Genomic DNA, 26331 nt, shown 5'->3' on the forward strand with positions numbered 1-26331 from the left:
ACTGTTTTTTCACTCTTTAGTAATTTAAACACCTGAAGCTGTTCTCAAATTTTGCAAAAGCGTTCACCTATGAGCTGAGACCACACAATTTCAGCCCCAAAAGAGATGTTCTAAAGCATGTGAAAACAAGGGTTATAATGAAAATCTCATTATAGCTTTAGCTATAGTGACTGCTTCCAGGAAACTGTTCTAATATATTTTAGAATGGTAGTGGCAATTCTTCAACAAAAAACCTTCAAAAACAGACTCCCAACGTGAAGCTGCAGAACTGGAATTAATTTGCAAACTGGATACCATCAGATTAGGCCTGAATAGAGACTGGGAGTGGTTGGGCCATTACAAAACCTAAACTTAATTTCCCCAATACTAATTTCTCCCTACTGTTACTCACACCTTCTTGTCAACTATTTGTAATGGGCCACTCTCTTACCACTTCAAAAGTTATTTTTCCTCTCTTGGTATCCTGCTGTTAATTGATTTATCTCGTTAGACTGACCTCACACTTGGTAAAGCACCCCCATCCTTTCATGTATTTATACCTGCTCCTGTATTTTCACTCCATGTGTCTGATGAAGTGCGTTCTAACCCATGACAGCTTATGCCCAAATAAATTTGTTAGTCTCTACAGTGCTACATGGACTCCTTGTTATTTTTGTTCTAAGATGTATTAGTAAGGGTTATTTTTCAGCAGTAGAATAAAAATCGCCTTGAATTATCCTTTTAAAAAATTAATGTGAGGTAATTCATAATCACAGTAGGACTGTCTAGGGTCTGTGTCCTGCTGAGATAATGCTAGCTCCTGGGTCACTGAAAGAGCTTGGTTGTTCTTTGTACTTCACAATTCACTGGAGGCAGAGCATTCTCAGTATGCCTTTCCTTCCCATGCAGAGTCCTATTGCTCTGAATTTATATCCACCTGTTATAGTTCAGCCTATCAACTATCATTAATTTTCATCCCTCTGCTTAAACTGAATAATCTTACAAATTTCATTGTATTATCATCATGCAGTAGTCTTAAATGACAGATTCTCAAAGAATAGTTTGTTTGTTTTTAAATTGAGAGGCCCAGTGAGCCAAAGTCTGCAGTTACATCAATGCAACCCCAGTGAATTTTCACTCCTCTGTTCATTTGTCTGCACTGTGATTACATGGGTAAAACAGAAGGCAGAATTTGCCCCCTTAGTATAATTCTTCCAGCAGATAAACAGAGAAATCTAATATATGAATGAAGGGTAAATAAAATAAACTAGTTGAGATTTAATACAAAAGCATGCATGCTCTCAGCCATTATATTATTCTCCTGCATTTCCGTTAACCTTTTTCACGAGCCAGTATCAGTATAGCAGTAATACTGCTGCTATCAGGGACCTTGTATAATTCTTAAGAATATAAAAATATAAGCAAGATTTTTTTATTAGCAAACAGTGTTTGGGTGGAGGGCAAGATTGTGTGTATGTGTGTGTGTGTGTGTGTGAAATGGGAGAGCTCTCACAATCTAATTTCTTAATTTTGTGAAAATATTTTTAGCAATATTATTATGGTATTATAATGACTAAAACTAAGGAGTTAAAATGTTTATATTTTAAGGCCAAAAGTAATTTCTTACTATTCTTAAAATGTATGTTTTCCATCTCATGCCTCGATGTTACAGTGACTGGTATCTTAGCATGAATGCCGTAGCTATTGATATTGATATTATAGTAGCATCTAGAGGCCCCTTGCAAAATCAGTTCCCCATTGTGCTAGGTGGTGTACAAATGTATAGCAAATGACTATTGCAGTGTCAAAGAACTCAGTCTAAGGTCCTGATCCTGCAAATGCATTTGCACATACTTAACTTTATACATAGGAGAAGGTCTATTGACTTAAACATCCACCTTGAAGTATTCAGAAGTTACGGATTTAAAAGTGATCAGTTAGACTTAGATGCTTAAATGCATCACTGCAAGAAATGCAAAATATTGCTAAAATATAACGGATTACAACATTTTTGTACCTAATCTCTAGGAGGCAGCATAGTGCTACGGTGACAGTTTTACAATGGTTCACACAGTAGTTATGTTAACGTTATGTCTTAGAAAAGAAATATTAAGACTGTTTCTGTATTCCTCCCCTAGGATTCTCAAAACATCCTAAATTACATGTGGTATATGGAGGTTGGTTGAACCTAAGTTCTTGTTTTAATGCTTGGAACAATTACATGGTTTCTGAACATTGACGAAGAAATAGAATCCAGCACTAAACTTGTCCATAGATGCTGCATAATTTTTTCATGCTTATTGAATAAGTGATCGGTAACTATGCATTAGCTTGACTGCTCAAACACATGCTTTCTAAATAAATACATTTGCTATTTTGGCTTAACTTTTTGTTTTTTTTGCTTTTATTGCACCTTGCAGTATTTTTGCTGTGACTGGTCCTGTTCTGTGTGTAACATGCCTTTCTACTGTAATTAGCATTAGCAAGCGCAAATAATACTTCACAATAACTTAACTGATTTTTAAAATATCAAACAAATGTACCCTGTGACATCTGTATGTGCAGGTGAAAGAACTTCGAGAGAAAGCCGAGGCTTACAGGCAACGAGTACAGGGAACCCACTTCTCTCGGTATCATCTGAATCAGATTCTTTCAGATAACAACAGACTTTGGGACGTGTCCTCAAATTCCAGTTCAGAAGAAACCATTAGCAACACCATCAGAGCTCTAGATCTAGCTGGGTAAGGTGCTTATCCTGGATGTGAAGGGAATGTAGAATTGTAGCTTTAAAAACTGAAATTTTTAAAAAGTAAATTGAGATTTTAACACAACTTTAAGATCCCTAATGTTTACTAGACTTTGCATAAATGTATGCAGATGGAATGTCAAATACTTTTCTACTAAAATTTTATTGTAATGTGTTGAGAACCCAAATAAGAAGTTTGACTTCATTTACTGAAGGAACAAGATAGGATACGCTCCCCCGCAGCCTGCTTCTCACTTGGCAAGCAGTCCTCACACACTCCTGTGTAGGTTCACCAGTGTTTTATTTGTCATTAGGGGTGCTAGAACAATTTGTATAGTGGGAGTGCTGAGAGCCACTGAACCAAACTGTAAACCCTGGATATAATGGAAACCACTTCAAGTCAGGGAGTGCGGTAGCACCCCTACTTCCATCACCTATGTTTGTCATGTACAGTTGTGTCCATAGGCATGCGTACGGGGTGTGTCGGGTGAGTCCAGTCACACCCTAATGCAGGAGTGGGCAAGCTCGTCTTGCCCGGCCCGCCTGAGCTCCCAGCCAGGGAGGCTCCCCCCCCGCCCCTGCCTTCCCTCATCCCCCAGAGCCTCAGCGTGCTGCGTCCAGGAGCGGCCCTGGACAGTGGCATGGCTCCGGCGGGACCTGAGCTCCTGCCGCTCGGAGCCGCGTGGTAAGGGGGCGGGGCTGCGAGCTCCCTCCGGCCAAGCAGCAGGAGCTCAGGTCCCGCCGGAGCCACGCCGCTGCAGCAGGGGAGGCGAGGGTAAGCGGCATGATAAGGGGGCCGGGGGAGTTGGATAAGGGGCAGGGAGTCCCGGGGACAGTCAGGGGACAGGGAGCGGGGCGGTTGGATGGGACAGAGGTTCTGGGGGTGGTGGTCAGGGGACGGGGAATGGGGGGTTGGATCGTGGGAAACCTGGGGGTCTGTCAGGAGGCAGGGGGGTGGATAAGAGTTGGGGCAGTCGGGGCCAGGGAGCAGGGAGGGTTGGGTAGGGGGTGGGACCTTGGGTTGGGGGGGGCGGTCAGGGGACAAGGAGCAGGATAGGTCAGGGATTCTGAGGGGGGGCAGGAAATGTGTGGGGGGCAGGGCCAGGCTGTTTGGGGAGGCACAGCCTTTCCTACCAGGCCCTTCATACAATTTTGGAACCCCGATGTGGCCCTTGGGCCAAAAAGTTTGCCCACGCCTGCCCTAATGTCTCAAAAAGAAAAAAGTGGCTTTGCGTTTTAATTTAATTGCATGGTATGCTCTATATAGAAAGCCCATGTTTGCTCACAGCATGCGTCCCCACTACTGTGGTGCCACATTACCATTGGTCCTCCCCTCCCCCTCCGACTACTATTCTAGAAAATTCTTTGACCTACGTAAGTGGCCGCGTGAGGCGTGCCCAGTGCAGTGTCTACTGTGTTGGTAATGTTTGTCACGTGCACTCTACTGAAACAGCATAACAAGCCCGTGGCTTTACGTTTTAATTCAATCGTATGGTACCCCCTTTTAATTTTAAAATATGGATCGGTTTGTTGTTAAGATAAGAAAAGGAGCAGACAAGCTGTTCATGTGAAAGAGCATTTTTGAAACTAGCATATGTGAAAAACAAACTCGCAACAGCGCCTCGACTCACTTATTATTTTGTACATTGAACAAGAATTCGCTTCGTCAGTTAATTATAGTGATGTGTTTGAGGAATTTAAGTCCATAAAACCTGGTGAGTGACGTCATTCTCTAGGACAGGAAGATGAAGAAACCTTAATCTGTTTTGGTCAATTTGGGTTAGCTCATTATCTGGTTTAAGATAAAGATCATGAAAATTGACTGTATCTTTGTATACGCCTGGTTATCACTACAGCAAAAATTTAGTATTTTGTGTCTCATTTTTTAAGTAAAGTTTAGTTGTTAATTTTAAAAAAAATTAAATTTAGTTTAAGTTTTAGTTTCTTTAGTTTGTTTGATAAATAAAAATAATGTCCTTTATGATTGAGTATTTAATAAATGTTCGCCTTAAAAAAAGAAATTCCCTGGGTGCACACCCTAATGAAATGTGCTGCGCATGCCTATGGTTGTCTCTCTGCAGAATAAGACTTTCCCCAAGCTTCACCCTTCTCTCTAGGTACAAGCTGGGGGTGGAGGGAAGAAATCTCCTCTCTCTGAGATCCTGGGCTGCTTTGCCCTTCCTTTTCCCTCTCTGTTCCTGTCTCCCTTTTAACCATCCCCATCTGATGAACTGAATACCCCTGTTAACTGATTAATCACCCAGTCCTTAATCAATTATCTCCCAATTTAGCACAAGCAGGGAAGTTTACAGAGTGGTGAGTTAGCCTTGGGCTACTCCCACTCTATCACAACCCTACATTATGTAAATTTTGTCATGCCTACATACATTTGTATTGGTGTGTTTGTAGAAACAAATCAATAGGCTTGTGATTAGCAGATCTAGTCCCACTGCACTTCTGTTTCTAAAATCAAGAAAAAGCAATTATGTATTCACATTTTTTTGCCTCTGCCCCTTGGGGACCATAAAGATGGATTGAGCAGATACTAATTTTGTCATTTATTGCTAATAAGTTTTAGAGACTTTTATTAATAATGTTGTATAGGTAATTATTCCTAAACCAAAAAAAGGAGTTTGGTCACCTCACCTTAAATCTGATTGTTCAAAACATTGTATGGGATACTATATATACAACCCACTTTCTCCCAGGCAGTGTCTTGGAGGCACGGGGTTAGGGGGGAGGGAGAATAATTGATCTATTTGTGTAATTGTAGCCATAATAAAAGCAAGATGAAACTTAAGACATTATGGTTTATTACACCATAATGTCTGATATCAAATACAAGGCCAGATTTTCAAAACTGTCTGGTTTGTTTTTGTGCAAAATGGATCTTTGTACACTAACTTCATTTGCATGCACAAATGCCTGATTTCTATGAACAATTTAAAGACCAAGATTTTCAAAAGATGGAGCCTTAAGATAGGCTCTAAAGTCTGTTTAACGCCAGCCTAATTTTCAAAAGTGTTCAGCATCAAACAATTCCCATTTTCACATGTGAAAATTAAGTAGGTGCTGAAGTATGGACTTAGAAGTCTACTGTAAGCTCCTTTTTTGGAAAATGACTGCTTAATCTGTATTCATTTTAATAACTAAACTCTTAATTTCTGACAGGTTCTTGAATTGGATGTATGCAGTTTATGGAGACACATACGTAGTAAATTGGAAAAAAAACAAGTGAATATTTGGTGAGGGAAACATAGTTTGCTTTGTTTTATAGAGTTCCTGAGAAACAGATGTCTGCAAGCCAAAACATACTGCAGCAGCCTGACTCAATAGAACAGTCCCAACAGAACAATACAGAGAAGTTAGGCACGTCAAATGCCTCTACTGTACCAGTCAGAAGACGTCTAGCTTGGGGTGAACAAGACAGTACTGAACAAGTGGAAAATCAGCCACCAGGATTAGAGGAAGATGAAGAAAAAGAAAATAAACAAGAGTCAGCAGAGGCTCAGAAATTGAAAGAAAATGATAAGGATCCTACTGTGGACAACAAAGTAAAAGGGTACATTTTAAAATTTCATTGTCTTTCTTCTTACCTTTCCATGCTTTATGGGGTGATTTAAAAATAAACTAAACTTTACATGCTAGTGCACTTAACAGGTAATTAGCTAGGGCACTAGTTTGACAAGTTCTGTATGTTAATAATTAGCAACAAGTGTCTTAAATTTCAGAATAAGAGAGGATTTGTTTCTTACACCAATTTCCTTCAGAGGTGAAGGGCAAAATGGAGGAAGAAATAGACCCTGAGCTGCTTCACAGATTTGGCTCAGCGAATGATTTCTGTCAAAGAAAATTAGATTTTAGTAATGCAAAACTTTTTTTTTTAAAGTGTAATTTGTAGAAACTAAACACAAAATACTATTTTGATTAATATGAGTAAACTTAATGCATAACATTTAAAATGTTAAAAGTTGTACAGAAGGCCACTCAAAGTAGGCAAGTGATAGCGCAACATATAGTCATGTGGAAAACTAAAATTAGGAGTCTGCTTCATACTTCATACAATTTTGAAGGATTGGTAGGACTGAAAGGATAGTCTGTTCTGTCACTGCTGAATGGACTGCATAATATAGTGCTTAAGAGTATGTCTACACTGCAGATGGAAGAGTGCCTCCCAGTGTGGGAAGACAGACATGCACTAGCTCCGCCCGAGCTAGCACACTAAAAATAGCAGGGTGGCATGTATGTACCCAGAGGATTAGGCAGGACTGTACTCAGGTGGCTAGCCCAATCTGCTCCCCATGCTGATGCATCCACACTGCTGTTTTTAGCGTGCTAGCTTGAGCAGAGTTAGTGTGTCTATCTACGTGCACTGGGAAGCACCCCCCTAGCTGCTGTGTAGACATACCCTTTGACTTTTTCAGCAAACTTGAACAGTGTTGATGGGCTTTGCAGGAAGCTATGTCCTGATCTCCCTGGGTGTGGTTTCCTGTTACGGGGGAGAGGGAGGGGATGTATTGGTAACCTTGGAGTTCTGAAAATGTCTGGGTGTAGGAAAAAAAGTAGGAAGATATTTAGAAATATCAAGGACTTATTTCTGAGTACAGTATTTGGCAGTCAACTTTCCCGTGTTTCCTCTAATTACAGTTGAGTTCTAGGCCTTTTACCATGCATGTTTTACAAACTCTGTTAGTAACACATGATGTTCAGTCATATTTTCTATCTTAGAAAATACTTTTATGACTCTCCATCACTGTAGTATCTGACAGGTTTCAGAGTAACAGCCGTGTTAGTCTGTATTCGTAAAAAGAAAAAAGAAAAGGAGTACTTGTGGCACCTTAGAGACTAACCAGTTTATTTGAGCATGAGCTTTCGTGAGCTACAGCTCACTTCATCGGATGCATAGCATATCGTGGAAACTGCAGAAGACATTATATACACACAGAGACCATGAAACAAAACTTCCTCCCACCCCACTCTCCTGCTGGTAACAGCTTATCTAAAGTGATCATCAAGGAGGGCCATTTCCAGCACAAATCCAGGTTTTCTCACCCTTCCCCCGACAGGCCTAACAAAGAAAATAACAGAACGCCACTAGCCGTCACCTTCAGCCCCCAACTAAAACCCCTCCAACGCATTATTAAGGATCTACAACCTATCCTGAAGGATGACCCAACACTCTCACAAATCTTGGGAGAAAGGCCAGTCCTTGCCTACAGACAGCCCCCCAACCTGAAGCGAATACTCACCAACAACCACATACCACACAACAGAACCACTAACCCAGGAACCTATCCTTGCAACAAAGCCCGTTGCCAACTGTGCCCACATATCTATTCAGGGGACACCATCACAGGGCCTAACAACATCAGCCACACTATCAGAGGCTCGTTCACCTGCACATCCACCAATGTGATATATGCCATCATGTGCCAGCAATGCCCCTCTGCCATGTACATTGGTCAAACTGGACAGTCTCTACGTAAAAGAATAAATGGACACAAATCAGATGTTAAGAATTATAACATTCATAAACCAGTCGGAGAACACTTCAATCTCTCTGGTCACGCAATCACAGACATGAGGGTCGCTATCTTAAAGCAAAAAAACTTCAAATCCAGACTCCAGCGAGAAACTGCTGAATTGGAATTCATTTGCAAATTGGATACTATTAATTTGGGCTTGAATAGAGACTGGGAGTGGCTAAGTCATTATGCAAGGTAGCCTATCTCCCCTTGTTTTTTTCCTACAAACCCCCCCCCCAAGACGTTCTGGTTAAACTTGGATTATTGCTGTGCACATTGTAAGATGAGCTATTGCCAGCAGGAGAGTGAGTTTGTGTGTGTGGTTTTTGGAGGGGGGTGTGTGTGGGGGGGGGTGAGAACACCTGGATTAGTGCTGGAAATGACCCACCTTGATTATCATGCGCATTATAAAGAGAGGTTTCAAAGAGGGATGGGCTATTACCAGCAGGAGAGTGAGTTTGTATGTGTGTCGGGGGGGGGGGGGGAAGGGTGAGAAAACCTGGATTTGTGCTGGAAATGGCCCTCCTTGATGATCACTTTAGATAAGCTGTTACCAGCAGGAGAGTGGGGTGGGAGGAAGTTTTGTTTCATGGTCTCTGTGTGTATATAATGTCTTCTGCAGTTTCCACGATATGCTATGCATCCGATGAAGTGAGCTGTAGCTCACGAAAGCTCATGCTCAAATAAACTGGTTAGTCTCTAAGGTGCCACAAGTACTCCTTTTTTTTTTTTTTTGGTAGTATCTGAGCATCTGTGTCTTTAACATATTTATCCTCACAACACTCATGTGAGATAGAGAAGTGCTGTTATCTCATTCTACAGACTGGGGACAAATAGACTAAGTGACATGCCCAGGGTCACGCAGGAAGTCTGTGATAGAACAGGGACCGAGGCCAGAGCCCTAACCACTGGACCATCCTTCCTCATTTTTGCAGAGAAAATGCCTCACTACCGAAACCTTCAGCAGATAGGTCAGATTCTTCTTCAGTATCTTCAGGAAAACGTGGCAGGCTTTCTACTCCAAAGTTGAAAACAATTGGTGGAGCCCAAAGAACTCATCATGATCTTACCACGCCAGCTATCGGTAACAATATTTAAAATGAAAAGCAACATTCTGAGGGAATTAATTTATTAAAAGTTTTTAATGTAACAAAATATTTTATCTTCTGTTACTCTAGGAGGTGCACTTTTAGTGTCTCCATCTAAAGTGAAGTCTTCATCGCCACAGCAGAGAAAGAAAAAGTCTTTAGAAACACAGTATTCTTCATCTAAACAAGCCTCAGGAGAAAGAAAATCCAGAAGGGTGAGACAAAGCAAGCATTTTTCAATATGCAGTGTAGAAAGATACAGATAGGATATCCTTTTTATGTCAATTTGAATAATTGTTTTAAGCTTGTTTAAGGATTGGGACGTTCCAGTCTAAAATTTTCAATGTTATCTGTGATGGAGAGGCTGATAGTCATAGGCGCCAACTTCCCCTCTTCCCTGTGGGTGCTCAACCCTCCTCCTGCCCCCGCCCCTGCCCCACCTCTTTCTACCCCTGCCCCAACCCTGTCCCCTCCCTGCCCCTATTCCAACTCCTACCCCAAATCCCTGCCCCAGCCCCGCCTCTTCCCTGCCTCCTCCCCTGAGCATGCTATGTTTCCACTGGTCCCCCTCCCTCCCGGAGTGTGCTAACCCTGCCAAACAGCTGTTTGGTGGCGGTCGGGTGGGAAGCGCTGGGAGGTAGGCAGAGGAGACTCAGCGAGCTCAGGGGAGGGGGAGGAGGAGGAGGTAGGGCATGGGGGGAGCTTGGCTGCCAGTGGGTGCAGAGTACCCACCAATTTTTTACCATGGGTGCTCCAGCCCTGGAGCACCCACGGAGTGAGCACCTATGCCGATAGTTACATATTTTTGTTAAGCAATGGAAACTGAAGGACTATGGGAGGGAATGCTGCATTATTTCCCATATATATTTCTGCTCTGAAGTGTGCGGAGTCCAGCGGAAAGCCTGCTGCCAAGAGCAGCTGGTTTCCCTGCTACCCTTATCCCAGCTCATTCCTGAAGTCATGCAGAGCTCCAAACTCCATGAGTTGGGTAGAGAAGTATGCCGCATTGGTGTCAGTCTCCCTTTCCATTGTTCTTGGAATTTTCTGCTTCATTTTACTTCAGATTTGATTTCTCTGTACATCCTAGCATAGGGGTCAAAAAGATACTAGGACAGTATTTAGTTTCACGGGTCTTTGTGGCTTATAGATTCTAAGGCCAGACAGGACCACTGTGGTCATCTGGTCTGGCATCTTGCATAACAGGTCACAGAATTTTCCTGAATTAATTCATATTTGAACTAGAGCATATCTTTTAGAGAAACATCCAATCTTGATTTTAAAACTGTCAGTGATGGAGAATCCACTACAACACTTGGCAAGTTTTTCCAATGGTTAATTACCCTCATTGTTAAAAATGTACGTTTTATTTCCAGTCTGAGTTAGTCTAGCTTCAATTTCTGACAATTGGATTTTGTTATGCTTCTGTATTCTAGAGCCCATTATATTTTTGTTCCCCATGTAAGTACTTATAAACTCTGATTAATTCACCGCTTAGCTTTCTGTTTAAGTGAAATAGATTGAGCTTCTTGCGTTCCAAAAACCTTCCCAGTCCTTAGTCACATCACTTCACAAGCAGGTGTGTGGTCTCAATTTCTAAATATGTATAGGATTTCACTGCAGATTTCTCCCAGTGAGGTAGAATATATAGTAGAAGCAGGAACACTAATGAAATTTTTTTTTAAATTCAGAGTTCAACTTTTGCCCTGGGTAATAAGCCTCAGTCTGAAATGACAAGTCAGCTATAACTATCCTACGGCTTCAGCTTTCCTATTTGGCTACCCACTAAAATTTATTCATAATCATAATTCCTTCTCTCTTTATATCCTTCGCTGTTTTCCCTCATGGATATAAAATATTGGTTGTTCCCTTTATTCAGGATTTTCCTCAATATCTAATAGTTGGTATTTTAACAGTGCCACAAATATTATTGCATCCTGTCTCCCAATTTCCTGGTTGGGATACCTAGGATCCTGTCACTGTAGCAATGTTCCTGGCTTCCCAAGTGTTCCAAACATCTTTTAGTTGCTGGCTGTCTTTTAGTAGTGTTTTAAATCCTTTAGGGGTTTTGTGACTAAGTTAATGCTGTTTTATTGTTATAAAAGAGTCAGCCCACTTTTCAAAGTCCTACACTGGCCTTCAGTATTAATAATACTGAGCAATTCATAAACATTAACCTTCACAAAGCTCCTCTGAGGTAACTGAGTATTAATCCCCATATTAATCTCATAGTCCCGCTTTGCAGATGGGGAATCAAAACACAGAGATTGTGACCACAAAGTTGTTGTTAGAGGTAGGATTAGAAATTCAGGAATCCAACTACCAGGCTTTTGCTCAGTCCATTAGTTTATACTGTCTCCATGTTTTCTCTGCTCCTAGAGATGGTAATGGAAGCTTGGAAGTGATTTATTTTTCCAAAGGCAAGAATCTGACCTGGTATTGTATGTGAATGCATACATGGCCTAATGGTGTAGGGCCAGATGAAATTGAGAAAGCAGTCTAGTGCTTTTACACATGTGTAAAGCCTTTTTTGGGTCATGTTTAGATTATCCCTCATAATGTGAGCTTTGCTTAACACTGTCCCAAAGCCTTAAGTCACTTGCCTGGCCTGGAAGCTCCAGCAAGACACAGCCAACATGTACCAGCTGCATATGCCTCTGTACTTGATGTTTGATATAACTCAAACAAATTTTCAGTTGTGTGTATAAACTAATAGTAGCCTTTTCTATGGTATTTCAGTTTGAAGGGGAAGCAGAAGCTGTATCACTACTTGCCTCCCAAGCTGCTGGATTGAAAACTTTAGATCCTTTGCCTCTGAGGAAGGATTCTTGGCCCACTGTCAATGCTGCTGATGAAAGAGCGTCTCCCACTTCAGCACATCCAACTACAGCTCCTGTGCAGAAATCAGTCAAAAGCGCTACTCTCCCCTCCTGGAATCCAAGCTGTCGCATTCAAGGGACTCTCAGGGATCCAGAGTTCCAGCATAATGGTTGTTTTTTTTTCTTAAATAGGATTTTTCCATCCACTTAGTTTGTATGGTAATTGCTATCTTGCAAATGTGCAGGGCCCAAAATTTTGTGACTTCAACAAAGAATGACTGCTTATTGCCGAGAAACTCTTTTGTACCAGCATGTTTCATCTTGCTAGAACAACTGTACTATTCTCCACCTAAATGAGATACTTTGAGCTACACTGCTATGGGGAGATCTGGCCTTTGTTCTATGCTTAGGTTCCAGTATCTGTCTGTCTAATAGAGCTTTCTTGATTTTAGTAAGGAATTACTGGATACCTCAAATAATTGGTTCTGTGTGAACAGTTTTGTTATCTCTTCTGTAGACAGCAGGGGGGGAATCTAGTACATTTCCCTTTAGGGTTACTCACACAGATGAGTAATTGGACACCTCCACAACATCATCATACCACTCTACAGTGCACCCTGTGTGAGGAGAAGAGCAAGGAAGTAGGCTAGGTTTGATACAACCCTTATTTCCCTCTCTCACCATAGTTTTCCAGGGGGAATCAGCTGAAAAGCTGAGGCTGTGATGTTTACATGCCCTTTTATGTGCTGTGGAACACCCACCTTTGCAGGGCTGGGATGTTCAGGAGAGAGTTGCTGGCAGACGAAAATCTGTCATCATAGTCCCATCTGTGAGGTGGCCCTGGCCTCTACAGGATCTACAGACATCTATGTGGATTTTGAGAGAACTGTAGGTTTTTGAGGACCCTTGTGTGTGGAGTGGGAGAGAAGGGGACAATCCAACCTTCTCTATCTTTAAAAGGTCTGTTGGAATCTCAGCAGCATTTCCTGGTCCCTGCAGCTGTGTCTAAACTGCACAGTAAGTCCATGCTCTAACTCACATTTGAGCCCACGCCACCCTTCCATCCTCACACAAATCAGTCTGACTTAGGTCAGCAAGTACTCAGGACCCAGGTCCTAAGGCCCTGCTAGTAGGGTGAGTCAGAGCCCCAGTACCTGCTGTGACTTGGGTCCAATCCTTGTCATGTTGCAGTGTAGATGCAGTTGAAGCCAAAGACCAGAGTCAGAAGGTCTGCATACCGCAGTATGGATGTGTTAGGACAACTGAGAGACCTGGGTCCAGGCTTACAATGCAGTGTGGACACTCAAGCACAGGATTGTAAACACTGAGTCCATAAGCCTGGGTCCCACAGACCAGGTTTACAATGCAGTGTACACATACCCTGTGTGAACTCTTCATTAGAGGAGCAATTTGGGCCAGAGTGGCTCAGAGTAGTTTTAAACGACAATAGTAACCATACTATGGTGGCATCTATGTGATAAATAACAAAACCCCTCAAGCACTTAGACGCCAAAGTGAAATTTATATACTTAAATCCCAGTTCCACAAAACTTTAATCACATGCTTAAGGTCCTGCTCTTGAAAAGCACACAAAGTCCTTGCATCTTCAGAGATGGATGAAGTAAGGTAATAGTTCCATTTTACAATGGAGCAAGTGGTAAACAGGTTCAGTGAGTTGCCTAAATCCAGAGAAAAGTCACTTAGAGCTGGGATTAGAACTAGGGCCATATCCTACCTCCAAGGCCTGAATGCAAATCATTAGATCTTATTTCACTGTGTAACTACAGTAACAGCCTCCAAAGATGCTGCCTTGAAAAGTATACAGTCCAATACGCTTATTCCATCCTCATCTCAGCACCATTTTCAGGGTACCCTTATAAGAAACTTATTACAATAGGAGTTGTTATTATGGGGATAAGGGAGTCTCAGTCCTGTAACTAGCAAGTATGCAGTATCCTAATTGATAGTTACATTTTTAGAAGTAATGTTCTAAATAGTTTTGACATGAAGTGTCATCCCATATAGGGTTCTGATGCAGAAACAGCTCTTTTTAATGGTATAAAAATAACACCTGTGGTCTTTTCTTCTAGGGAACATTGCAAGTCCAAAGATGAGCCATTTCCAGTTACCACTGCAGGAAAGAAACTATAATGATGAAGGTATTTTTCATTCTGAAATATTAAACAGTATGTATCATATGGATGACTTCTGACTTTATTTGCACCCCAATGGGAGATGGGTGTATACAGGACATAATGCAGCCATCTCATACGTAGACCAGTAAAACCTTTATGCATACCCAGATCATCATCATATCAAAAGAAATCCAAATATTTTTCTCTGCCCAGTAATCTGAAAAGTTAAGTACAAACCCTATGAATAAACCATGAAATGTCGTTAAAAATGAAACCATTCATAACTGTGGTTCAGTATAGCTAATATAAATGTTTGTTCCAAACTCGGATTTAACTACCCCTTTAGCCCCCCGACATTTTCACAAGCCTTTCTGCTTTCTGGTTCAAGCCTTGACTACATGCAAAGTGCAAAAGTATTATGCCTGGGGGTGCTTTGGTATTTTTAATCCAACTAGATAGAACATAGAAGTATTTGTAATCTTATTGGATATCCTGTTCTCATGAGAATTTGAATACAGGCTCTATGTATTCTCCAAGGGAGCTTTCAAAATTGAGTGTCTATGCCAAGAGACTGCCTCTCTGACCTGATGCACTGCTGTACATCCATAGCGTCATTACAGATTTTGTCACTGCTCTAGCAAAATGGTCACTATCAGGAACAGTCTTAGATTATCAGTTTTCCAGACAAAGAGAACAAATAGTACTGTGACTTTTCAGAAATCAAACAGAACTTGACACTACACGCCACAATGTGCTGTGTTTTCTGTGATTTTAAATCAGATTGTTTAACATTTAGTACCATCTCTGAAACTTGCCTTAGATCTTTGAAAGCCTTTGGTCAAAACATTCTTAAAATAGGTTCCTAAATTGCACGTACAAAAAAATCCCCTTTATGAGCATACTGCTAATTGTAGCTGTGTATATAAGTATATGGTTGGGATTTCAATGCATTTGTATGCATAATAAATTTGTACACTCAAAATGCCTGCATTTGGGCATAATTGAATCTATTTATGACAGCTCATGCTTTGTCACTAGTTTTTAGTAACAAAGATGCAGTCTGGTACAGCGCTGTTATCTAAAATGTGTGGTGAGGTTGTGGGATGCTACAGAGTTTCACATACTTTATGCAGATATACAGATGCTTTGCTGAGCAATTTGCACTGCCCACATGCTTTCCAGCCAGCTGTGGTGACTAAAATAAAAAGAATTGCCCTGATCCTCATCTACAACCAAGGAGCACACAATGCATCTCAAGGCCGGGGGAGGGGAGAGGGTACAGAGGAGCTTTAAGCTGGTCCCCTGGTGTAACTGAGAGCAGCTTGAGGACAGCTCTAATTTACACTAGCTGCCATAAGCGCCAAGGAACCATACAGCACCCAGGGATTACTAGAACACACTAACCAAAACCACACCAAATATGCTGGGGAAGGGGAAAAAAGCATAGGAGTTACTATGCCAATTCTGTACTACTGGAGGATCATTTAATGCTGTAAAGATTGGGCACAATGACTCCAGTTTTCAAAGGAGAGCTCGCTGCTCGACTCCCACTGCATTTCATTGGGAATTGAGCACCTAATTTAAAAATCCCAGTCAGTATGCTTGTAGCTTTCTAATTAGCTTTCCCTTCAACAACAAAGCTAACAATAATTTAGAAATTTGTTTGTATTTGATTTTGTAGCATTCATGGTCATAAGTGGCATAAAAACTTTTGTATCTGAGAAGTCAGCCACAGCTGTCTTAATTGTTTAAAATTTATGTCTGATCTGTGGATTTAGTTATAGATTTGTTTTCCTTGTTGCATGCACTCACAGATGACAGACTGTCCCAGATCTCTGCTCGCTCTGCAGCCTCTAGCTCACTAGCATCTCAGATTCTGGAACGAGCTCAGAAGAGGAAAGAGAATTTCTGGGGCAAGTCGTAGTGTGTTCCACCAGGGAGTCACTGTTTTGTACAATGATGTATTTTTGTTGCAGTTTTGTGGAATTTTTTGGGAAATTTTGTATTTTGGGCCTTTCATATACTGGTAAGATGGCCTGACCCTGAGAGGTGTCAAACATTTGACACTTCTGTTGAAAGAGATGGGAGCTGTGGGTAGACAGTATGTACTATTTTACAATAGCCTGCTTTTAATCTTTCAGTTACTGCATCTCTTGAAATTGACAGTAATTATTTGTATACAACTTGTATATAATTTCTAAAGATGTTTTACTACAAGAATATAGTATTCCAAGAACAGTATTATGAGACGATACCATCATTCACCTAATACTGTACCTCAGACATTTGATTTCAAGCATGGCTGAGTTAGGAGATAGTTATGTTAGGGGTTTGTTCATAATCCTGTCTGAATTCTGAATATGTACAGGACTGTGTTGTCATGAAGTCATTTAGCAGTATCTGACCCTACTACCAAAAAAGCCACATTTAATATTTCAACAAATGTGATGTAAAATATGCAACACATGTTGAGGTTTTGGTTAGGACTCTAGGGTTGTTCTAGTTAAAAATAAATAATTAAAAAAACCCACACACTTGTTTCTTGCCTAGAAGACTTTGACAGCTTACTGTATGGGATCACTGTTAGCCATGTCTGGAATATCCATATGGATGGCTGTACTGTTGTCAAGACCAGTTTTTAAATGTTGGTTTTAGATACTAGGGGGTAAACCTTCATTTCAAAAACGTATTTAATTACCCTCTCATACTCCTCAATTACCTCTTCTAGTTGTCCGTTTCTGGGTGAGTGAACTACTGTAATGATGGTCACAGCTAAAATTGATGGTGATTTATGCTGATGGCCTATTTTTTTTCTTTTTAATTGACAAAAGCAAGTTACATGAAGTAGGTGAAAATAATTGCTTAGCCATTTAAAAAAAGTTAATGTTTGCTGTTTTTAAATATATTTGTACAATGAAGAATTTGAATTTTGTATACATTTAAAAATAAAAAAAAAATCAAGTTTGCCTTGTTTCTGTTCAGCTTATTGTGCCCAACATGGGCAGTAGCTTGCCTTCGAGAAGGCCACTGAGAGTCAGTCTCAGTGGACCCGTCTCTTCCAACAGACAGAGGCAGCTGGTCAGACAATCTCTGTGGCCTTCTGGAAGACAAGCTGCTGCCCTGGAAGAGTCCAGAACTGCTCTTTATAAAAGCTCAGTTACTCATACTATAGACAAGTTGACATTTGGAATCATGATTAACTGGATCCAGAACCAAAGACCATAGTCCAAGTTGAAAGACCAAGGCTTCCTCTGAACTGGGCCCTTACAAACCAGCTTGCTGCTCTATGTTGGTATGAGGAATGAGCTCCTACCACTATAAACAAGATGTAAGAAACTTTTATACAACTGTTAACCCCAGAAGGGGAGGTTGTCTTAAAAAAAAAAAAAAAAAAAAAAAAGGGGGGGGGGGGGGAGAAAAGTTTCCTCAGCTGAATGATTTCCTTTAGAAATGTTTACCCTTTCCTATCAAGCTCTTCATGCACATTTCACAAGGACTCAGATACCATTTAAAATGCTGTTGGTTGAAAATTTTCAAGAGCATTTGATAGAAAACTGGGTTTTCGATAAAGCAAATTTTTGTTTAAAAAAAAAAATTTCCCACCCTGTCTTTCCATTTTTTGCCCAAATGGAATGGCTGGAACCAGAAATACTTATTTGGAAATAGTGCTGTGGTGCCTTAGGGATAGGGCCCTACTCAATTCTCAGTCTATTTTGGTTAATTTCACAGTCACAGGATTTAAAAAATCATACATTTCATTATTTCAGATATTTAAATCTGAAATTTCACAGTGTTGTAACTTTAGGGTCCTGACCCAAAATGGGGTTGTGGGATATGTCACCATGCCTCTGTGGGTCACAACTTAGAATACCAAATTTAGGACAAGCTGCTGGGGAAAAGGGCAGACACACCCCAATACTGGTGCTTATTCTTCCATGAGATGTACCAAACCAGCAACAAAAGTAAACTTCTGTCTCACCACACTGGCTAATAAGAAGTCAGAAATGCAGCCTCTTTAGGTATTCCAGGCCTGGATTCAACACCCAGACACGAGACTTCATGATGAGTGGTTATTTAAAACCAATGTCATCAAACAAAAGGTTCTTTTAATCCCAAAGGACCAGCCATGCACCAAGGTCAATATATCTCTCAGATCTTATCCAATAATCACGCTGTTGCTAATCATTTTGTATCTAAAATTTAAAGGTTTATTTATAAAAAGAAAGAAAGGTGCGAGTTAAAATTAAAGGAATCAAATACACATAATTATTATGAAGTTCTTGGTTCAGGCTTGTAGCAGTGATGGAATAAACTGCTGGCTTGTTAAGTCTCTGGTGGCTTCTAAATCATTGGAAGGTCCTCAGTCCCTTGGTTAGAATGCTCCCATTAGTATACATTCATAGTCCACAGGTTTGGGCAGGAAAGAGGCAAAATGGAGATGGGCCTTTTATAGCTTCTGTCAAGTGAAGGAAAATTACTGTGGAAAATTACAGGTAACAAGATGGTGTTTGGAGTCACATGGGCAAGTCACATGTCCATGCATGATTTTGCTTAGTCATAGCAGAGGCCATCACGGGAAAGTCCACTAAGCGTAGATAAGCATCTTCCATGGTCCATTGTGAGTTAAGTGTTCCTTGATGAGCCTTTAAACTTGAATAGTCCCAAGACGTGCAGGCTAAATACCGTGTGGGGGTTACCACAGGAGCAATCATTTGAAATACAGGTACATAGTTAATCATAACTTCAGATACAAAAATGATACATGCATACAGATAGCATAATCATACTCAGCAAATCATAACCTTTGTCGACACCTTACTTGACAACCTTTGTACAAGATATTGTTGCAGTTATATAACTGTGGTAGCAACAATGATCTACCTGGTCATATTTTATCAGATAAGGTACCGGGGGAGATGGGGGGGTTGCAAGGTTATTGTAGGGAGGTTGCAGTATTGCCACCCTTACTTCTGCGATGTTGCTGGCAGCGGCACTGCCTTCAGAGCTGGGCTTCTAGTCATCAGCTGCCGCTCTCCAACTGCTCAGCTCTGAAGGCAGCGCCGTCGCCAGCAACAGCGCAGCAGTAAGGGTGGCATGGTTTGGTATTGCCACCCTTCCTTCTGTGCTGCTGCCTACAGAGCTGGGCACCTGGCCAGCAGCCGCCGTTCTCTGGCCACCCAGGTCTGAAGGCAGCACAGAAGTAAGGGTGGCAATACCGCGACCCCCCTGCAACCCTTTTTTGGGTCAGGACCCCCAGTTTGAGAAACGCTGGTCTCCCTCTGTGAAATCTGTATAGTATAGCGTAGAAGCACACAAAAGACTAGATTTCATGGGGGAGACCAGGTTTCACAGTCCATGACGTGTTTTTCACAGCCGTGAATTTGGTAGGGCCTTACTTATGGGAGTTGTGGTTCGGTGGCCTCATTTATGCTAATCTTTGGCCTGAGTTTCCCTCACCTATTGCTGCAGATACCTTGAACGATTATGTAATAAGACCTAGTCTACTGGATAAATTCAGTGCGAGGTAATATTAAGGCAGCATTGAACTTCAGATTTTAACACAGCTTTGAAAAATTCTACTCCCATTAGCAGCAGGGTTTTTGCAAATGCAAGTAATTCCACTTTGCCAAGTCACTGAGTCACTGCCTTGTAGTCAGAGCAACCACCACACAACAGGAAATACAGAAGTTTCAGTACACCTGACCTAACTTCTCAAGAGTTGTATATATGTAGGTCACTAAGTAGATCAGCAGTATCTCATAATTAGCATGATATAGCTTGGTTTTAATTTCTAAAAATTAAAGGGATCATACATATGGTGGAATAGCCGATAATGGTTTAGAATTTATTTACCATAACATTTTTAACAGGTACAATGAGATTCTGGTTTCTGGGTGTAAACCTCTACTTCTTCAGAGGGATGGCACCTACCACAGCAGATCTTATTAATAACTCTTGTTTATGCATTACTGTTGTACAATACATCTATGGATGATTACTATCACCAGACAATGGGCTAGCCTCCTTCTATTGTAGCACCGTTGAAATAAAGAAACTGAGTCCAATTTTATTTGTTTGCAAATTGTGTTGAATCTTCATGTCACTACAACAGAAGTTATAATCACATCTGGCAGAATAATACATGTAGCATCCATATACTGATATGTAAAATTGGCTCAGTAGGGGGTTCTATTGAGACCACATTCATCTCAGTGCTTTTGGCAGAAGAATAAGACTATTTAAAAAACCAGCCGCACAAGGTTGTTTAAAGATTAGCCCACAATTAGCTAATAGATCCTTCTCTATTCAGTTTCTTTATTAAAAAAGCATCACAGTATGACCCTTTCAAGAACAAAACCTTTAGATTATAATGTTTAAGTAGCATCTCTTATTTAATGTACCTAGAAATTACATAACTGCACCAATTTAAAGTCAGAGAGGACTCAACTTGTAGAGGAATCCCAGTAGTACGAGAGAAACTAGAAGTGTTATAACCATGGGAAATGGATGACACTCACATCCCTCATGCAATGCCGGAGTACACAGGCTTTGTGCCAAGGACCAGCCCATGAACTGGAGAGGACTGAATCTCCCTAACCTATACCTAGTCAACTACGAGCCAATTCCTGCATGACTGTCCTGATGGTGTGCATAATGGATGTACATCGAAGTACAGTGTTGGCTGTTTACTTCTGGGTTCATTGAACAGCAACGGGGAAGCTTTTGTGGCTTTAGGGGCAGAAGTGATGTAAACTTCCAGTCCTCCCCAAAAACGATATATGGGTTAGTAAGTCATTGTCGAGAATGTAAAACCACGATAGTTTCCCAGTGAATTAGGGAAACTCCATACGTAATTACACCTAAATGGTTATCATTGGGGGTCAGTCATGGGGGACACTGCTAATTTCTGAGACATCACTGGAAAAAATGAGGTTAAGGATATAGAAGCTCATCTTGTGCAGTTTTAATAGAGTTAGTTGGGCTGATTTTTCAAAAAACGTTAAGAACATTTTACTGAGGATCAATTTTTTTTTCAGTTTAAACAGAATTACCATGGATCAATTTACTTGATTTAGACACTGTTATGGGAGCATCCCCCTGGCAGCCCAGTGCAGCATCACCAGTACATCTCTGCCTCAGTTTCCCCAATGGGCTTTCACACACAAAGACTTATGTCTATGAGCAGTGCCCTTTCAGGGGTCTACTTTCTTTAACTCAGAGATGAAACTTTATACAAATAGGCCTCACCCCAGCATCTCAAGCAGGAGGAGAAGGGGACTGAGTTACCCTTCGTCCAGCAACCCCACTTACATCCAAGTCCCTTTAAAGAGTGAAGCCTTCTTGACCTGGAACCCTTTTCTGGAGCCAGGGCCTCTTGTTATCAGCTGGGGAAGTGTCTCTCCTCTTGGGTCTAGGTGCCCACAGAGGGGAAACTGCAATAACCCTTCCTCAGAACAGCATATACTCTCTCTGATCGGGGGACTCTGGTGCTACCTAGTGAAGTCCTTCCATCGGGGGCACATTCTGGTGAGACTAGGCCCTCATGGCTCATCCCATTCGGAACTTCTCCCATCTAGGAACATTCTTCCTTAGTTTCCTTTCCTGGTGAGCCCTCCTCACATGGTTCGTCATAAGAAGCCCTCCCCTTGGGAACACTCTCATACAGGGGATTGTTCCTTTCCTTTCATCAAGCCCAGGGACTTCCCTGCCTAATTAACTGCCTCCCAGTTACTCAATAAGTTAATTAGTCCTGTCTGAATCCGAGTTGCCTCATTTCTCTTGTGGAGCCTATCAGAGATATGCGGCACACTTGACCATTTCAGAAGGCTAGCTATCCTCTGGCAAGCACCTTTGGTAAACAGGGTGGCTAACCCCAAGCATTAAAAATTATATGAGTCAGGCCCTGCAAAAAAATCATAAGACTTAAAAAATATATAAGTTGTAATCTTTTCATTTGCCTTCTGTTTTCTGAGAGTTTTAGAGTTTGCACTTTCAAGCTTTCCTCTGCAATTGGAAGGGCTAGAAGGATGGGTTCATATAGTCCAGAATCCTGGACTCTCCAAGATTAGAGAGATTTAGGAAATTCATAAAAGTGAGTACTGTGCAATAGGAAGTAATTAATACGTGGGGGAGACTGTCAGTATAGCCAAATTAAATCTGAACTTCAGCTGTGGGACTAGGCAGACACAGTGAAGGGCAACATGGAAGGAAAGAGAAAATTCATGGCCAACTATGACTCTCAAGATTTCTGATCATAAGAGCAAAGGAGGGTGACCATGGAGTTAGACATGTGGCATAAAAAAAGCTTTTACCAGGAGGGGGTTAACATTTTGGAGGACTCGGCAGTAAGACGACATGAAGTAGTCAGCGGTTAGGATATGATTGAGACAGTCATTTACTATACAGATGGAAGAGAGAGGCTCATGAACTATTACTTGTGTTGTCTGGAAAACAACAACATATGTCCAAATTTGCAATTAGCAATACAGGAGAAGACAGGTGGAGAAAAGGACGAAGGTTAAGCCTTCAATCACTACATAAAAGCAGGGATGAAGGAAAGATTCAGGGCCCAGTTCTTCACTGCCTTGCACCTCATGTAATCATTTACACCTATGCCATGTCGGGGTGGGCACATGTAAAATGCTACCACAGCTGAATAGCATTTTACACCCATGTTTCATAAGTATAAATGATGAAACAAGGCCAAAAGCAGTGAGGAACTGGGCCTTCAAAGCCTTCAGCAGAAAGGAAAAAGACTGGCTGGGGTTGGACCAAATTCACCCCTGGTGTAGGTAGATACAGTTCCACTAAAGTCAATGGAGTCACTTACACAGTTGATAAGTCTGGCCCATAGGATTCAAACCCAGAGAGAAAAGTGCAGGCAAAACTGAGTCTTGATTGGCATGATCATGGAGAGGGTGATTGACAGAACAGACAAACAACCAGGGTGGGGTCAGGTCAGATCAGAGGAGACAGATGTGAAGCCCAGGGGTCAGTAGTTAATTACTGTGAGGGAGGATGTCTGAATCCTCATTGACAATGGTCGATCCCTGGCAGTTCTCTTGCAGTGGTGGATGGAAAGGTGAGAGAAGACCACCCAAGTCTTACTAAGGCAAAAGGGGGTTGGCTACAGGACAGCAGTTAGTAACAGGGGAATGGTTCAAGCAGGAAACTTGAAAGAAACTCGAGCCTCATACCCAACCTCTCTCTTTGTAGCTTTCCTCCCACTCTCCTTCCCGCCTTTTCACATGCTGCCTGTCTTATAGTGCCCTCCTCCCACTGGGCCAGGTTTTGCTCTTGCTGAGCCAGCTCACTCCCTGGGGCAGATCTGCCTGAGCTCACTCAAGGAATCCAGGGAAGCAGTTTCCAGTGGAGTTAGTAGTTTTATTTTAAGCCTTCTTCACAAAACAAATCAAAACCTGGCAGACTCTTCCCTCAAGAGCCTGTGCAGGCCGAGTAGTCCTCTCCCCAAGTCTGTCCCTCACACCAGTAACTTCAGCAACTCAAAATTTCCTGGCTCTTCCCTCAGAGCCTCAGCAATAAAGGACATCACAGTGTCTCCCTCAGCTTTCTGGACAGAATTGCAATCTCCCCTTCTCCATTGCCTGCTGCCCTCTTTTATAACAATCAGCTAATTAATTTCCAGCTCTTTTCTCAGATGCAGCAGGCCAGCGGCAGGCCTTTGACCCCAGAGGAATGGTATCCCATATACCTTGACATACCTCCCTGCCACCTCCATTTGAATGGCCCTGTAGGAACACTCACTACAGAGCCCTTTGCCTTCTTTGGTTCTTGGAAGGAAATCTGCTTTCCTGGGCCAATGTTCTGTTTGAAATCGAAAAGGCTGTAAAGCTAAGTAAGTACTAACTTGTCTCCTACAGGCATTTGAGTACTTTGAGGCCATTCGAGTCCTTAGTGCCGCATGATCAGTGACTAAGACAAAGGATGTTCCAACCAGGATGTTCCATCTCAGTGCCTTTATGGCCCAGTGTATGCCAGGCATTCCTTCTTGAGGACAGAGTACTGGGTTTCCCAGTCTAAAGGTTTTCTACTTTTGTAAAGGCAAGGGTTTTGTCTTGTCCGTGGAAAGTTTGGGATAGCACCACACCTCAGATGTCTCTTTGTAAACTGAATTCTTGAGAGAAATCAGGGATGTGCAATGCTGGCTTGCTGCAGAGAATCTGTTTAATTTTTTGAAATGCTTGATCACACATGGGGACCATGTAACTTGTCGAGGGACTGATTTTTTAACAAGGTCGGTAAGATATACAACCAATAAGGCAAAATTGGGCACAAATTTGCTATAATACCTTGCTAGGCCTAGGAAGGCCTAGACATGCTTTTTAGTTTTTTGTATGGGGTGTTTGCTAGGGTGTCAACTTTGTCCAGTAGGGCTTGGACATTACTGTTCCCTAGATAGCCCAAATATTTCTTTCCCATTTTCCCACCTTGCGTTTCTTTGGGTTTGCTGTTAGCTGGGCCTCCTGTAGGCCTTGAAGTATGGCTGCTAGGTTCCAGAGGCATGTGGCCCAGTCCGGACAACCACATTATCTAGGTAGGTCACGGCACAGTGATGGTGGGGTCATAACACCTTGTACATCAGCCTTTGATAGGTGGCCAGAACCCCAGGCAGCCCAAAGGGAATGGTAACAAATTGGAACAGGCTCACTTGGGTAGAAAAGATGGTTTTTTTCAGCAGTTGGGAGTAAGGAGAATTTACCAATAGTCCTTAGTTAGATCTCATGTGATAAAATGGGCTTGACTGAGGTGATCCAGCAGGCAATCATTGACTTGGGGCATTGGATACGCATCAATGTCAGAAATGGTGTTTAACTGATGGAAACACAAAATTGTACAATTCCATCTGGCTTTGGTGCCAAAACCATCAGACTTCACCAGGGACTATGAAACTCTGCAGTTACTCCCAATCTTTACATTTCCTGGACTTCCTGAACTAACAGAGGTTTTACACCTTCTGGTATTTGATATGACTTCCAAATGGGCTTGGCCCCAGCCCTCTGTGGAGGTGGCAAGTCACCAGTAAGGTTTGTCCCTGAGTGGGAAGAACACCTCCTTATAAGATCCCAGGAGCTTGTTTATTTGTCTTCTCTGCCCATTAGACAGCTCCTCCCCAAGTGACATCTCCTCTATCCCAGTTTTGGCCCTGTTAGGGACCTGAGGCCCCAGATCCTCTTCTCCTCCTCCAGGTGGATGAAGGATTTCCTTTACCCCTCCCCTGCCAGGGTTTTAATGATAAATGATACATGATAAATCTGCTTTGTTTTTGCTGGTCTGGGCAATAAATTTTGTAATCTATTGGTCCCACCCCATGGAACACTTCATACAGGCCCTGCCATTTGGCCGGAACTTTCTGTATGAGTGGGGAGGGAGTAGGAGCACTCAGTCTCCCAGAAATCATATTGTTGCATCTGGGTCTATTGGGCCTGAGAGAGAGAGGTTAGTTTGGGCCAAGTGGTCCAATCTTTCTAACCTTTCCCTCATTTGAATGACATATTGGAAGACAGTGGTAGAGTGGGTGGAGGTGAGCTCCCCAAAACTTCCTAACCAAGTCTAATCTTTCTCAAGGCTGACTCCCATTAAAAAGCTCGAAAGGGGAGAAGCCCATGGAGGACTGTGGTACCTCTTGCACTCCAAAGAAATGATAGGGGAGCAGCTGTCTTTGGCCTCTGTTCCCAGAAACTTATTTAACATATCTGTCTAGGGAAAGTAGATTGAGGTCCAGAGCGGTCATACTTTCAACAGTGCCCAAACTTGTTGGAACACCTGGGATATGAAATTAATCCCTTGATCAGTGATGACTTCTGATGAAAGGCCAACCCAGTAAAACATCTGGAGTAGCTCTCACACTAGGGTGGAGGCAAAGGTGTTTCATAAAGGAATTGCCTCTAGCTATTGGGCAATATAGTCCACAAGTACCAAAATAATGACCTTAGGTGAACTTCTCCTGAGGGTCTATTATATCAATCCCCACCCCCTCAAAGGGGGTTGCCATGAGGAAAGGGAACTGCTGGGGGCCCAGTC

General features: G+C 42.0%; 1 protein-coding gene across 3 annotated transcripts in view; it reads left to right on the plus strand.

Moving 5' to 3' along the window:
* MDM1 (Mdm1 nuclear protein) overlaps positions 1-17218 on the plus strand; it is a 35279-nt gene extending 18061 nt beyond the window's left edge. Inside the window, exons 8-15 of one of the 3 annotated variants that reach the window (XM_074942087.1) lie at positions 2118-2156; positions 2545-2720; positions 6003-6287; positions 9186-9334; positions 9429-9553; positions 12075-12324; positions 14245-14313; positions 16104-17218. In XM_074942087.1, the coding sequence (XP_074798188.1) occupies positions 2118-2156; positions 2545-2720; positions 6003-6287; positions 9186-9334; positions 9429-9553; positions 12075-12324; positions 14245-14313; positions 16104-16213 (1203 nt within the window). In that variant the 3' untranslated portion in view covers positions 16214-17218. The remainder of the gene's footprint in view (positions 1-2117; positions 2157-2544; positions 2721-6002; positions 6288-9185; positions 9335-9428; positions 9554-12074; positions 12325-14244; positions 14314-16103) is intronic. The other 2 variants (XM_074942089.1, XM_074942088.1) reach the window with 2 other exon arrangements.
* Positions 17219-26331: the final 9113 nt, after the last annotated feature.

This window comes from Natator depressus, chromosome 1, assembly GCF_965152275.1.
Source record: "Natator depressus isolate rNatDep1 chromosome 1, rNatDep2.hap1, whole genome shotgun sequence".
Lineage (NCBI taxonomy): Eukaryota > Metazoa > Chordata > Testudines > Cheloniidae > Natator > Natator depressus.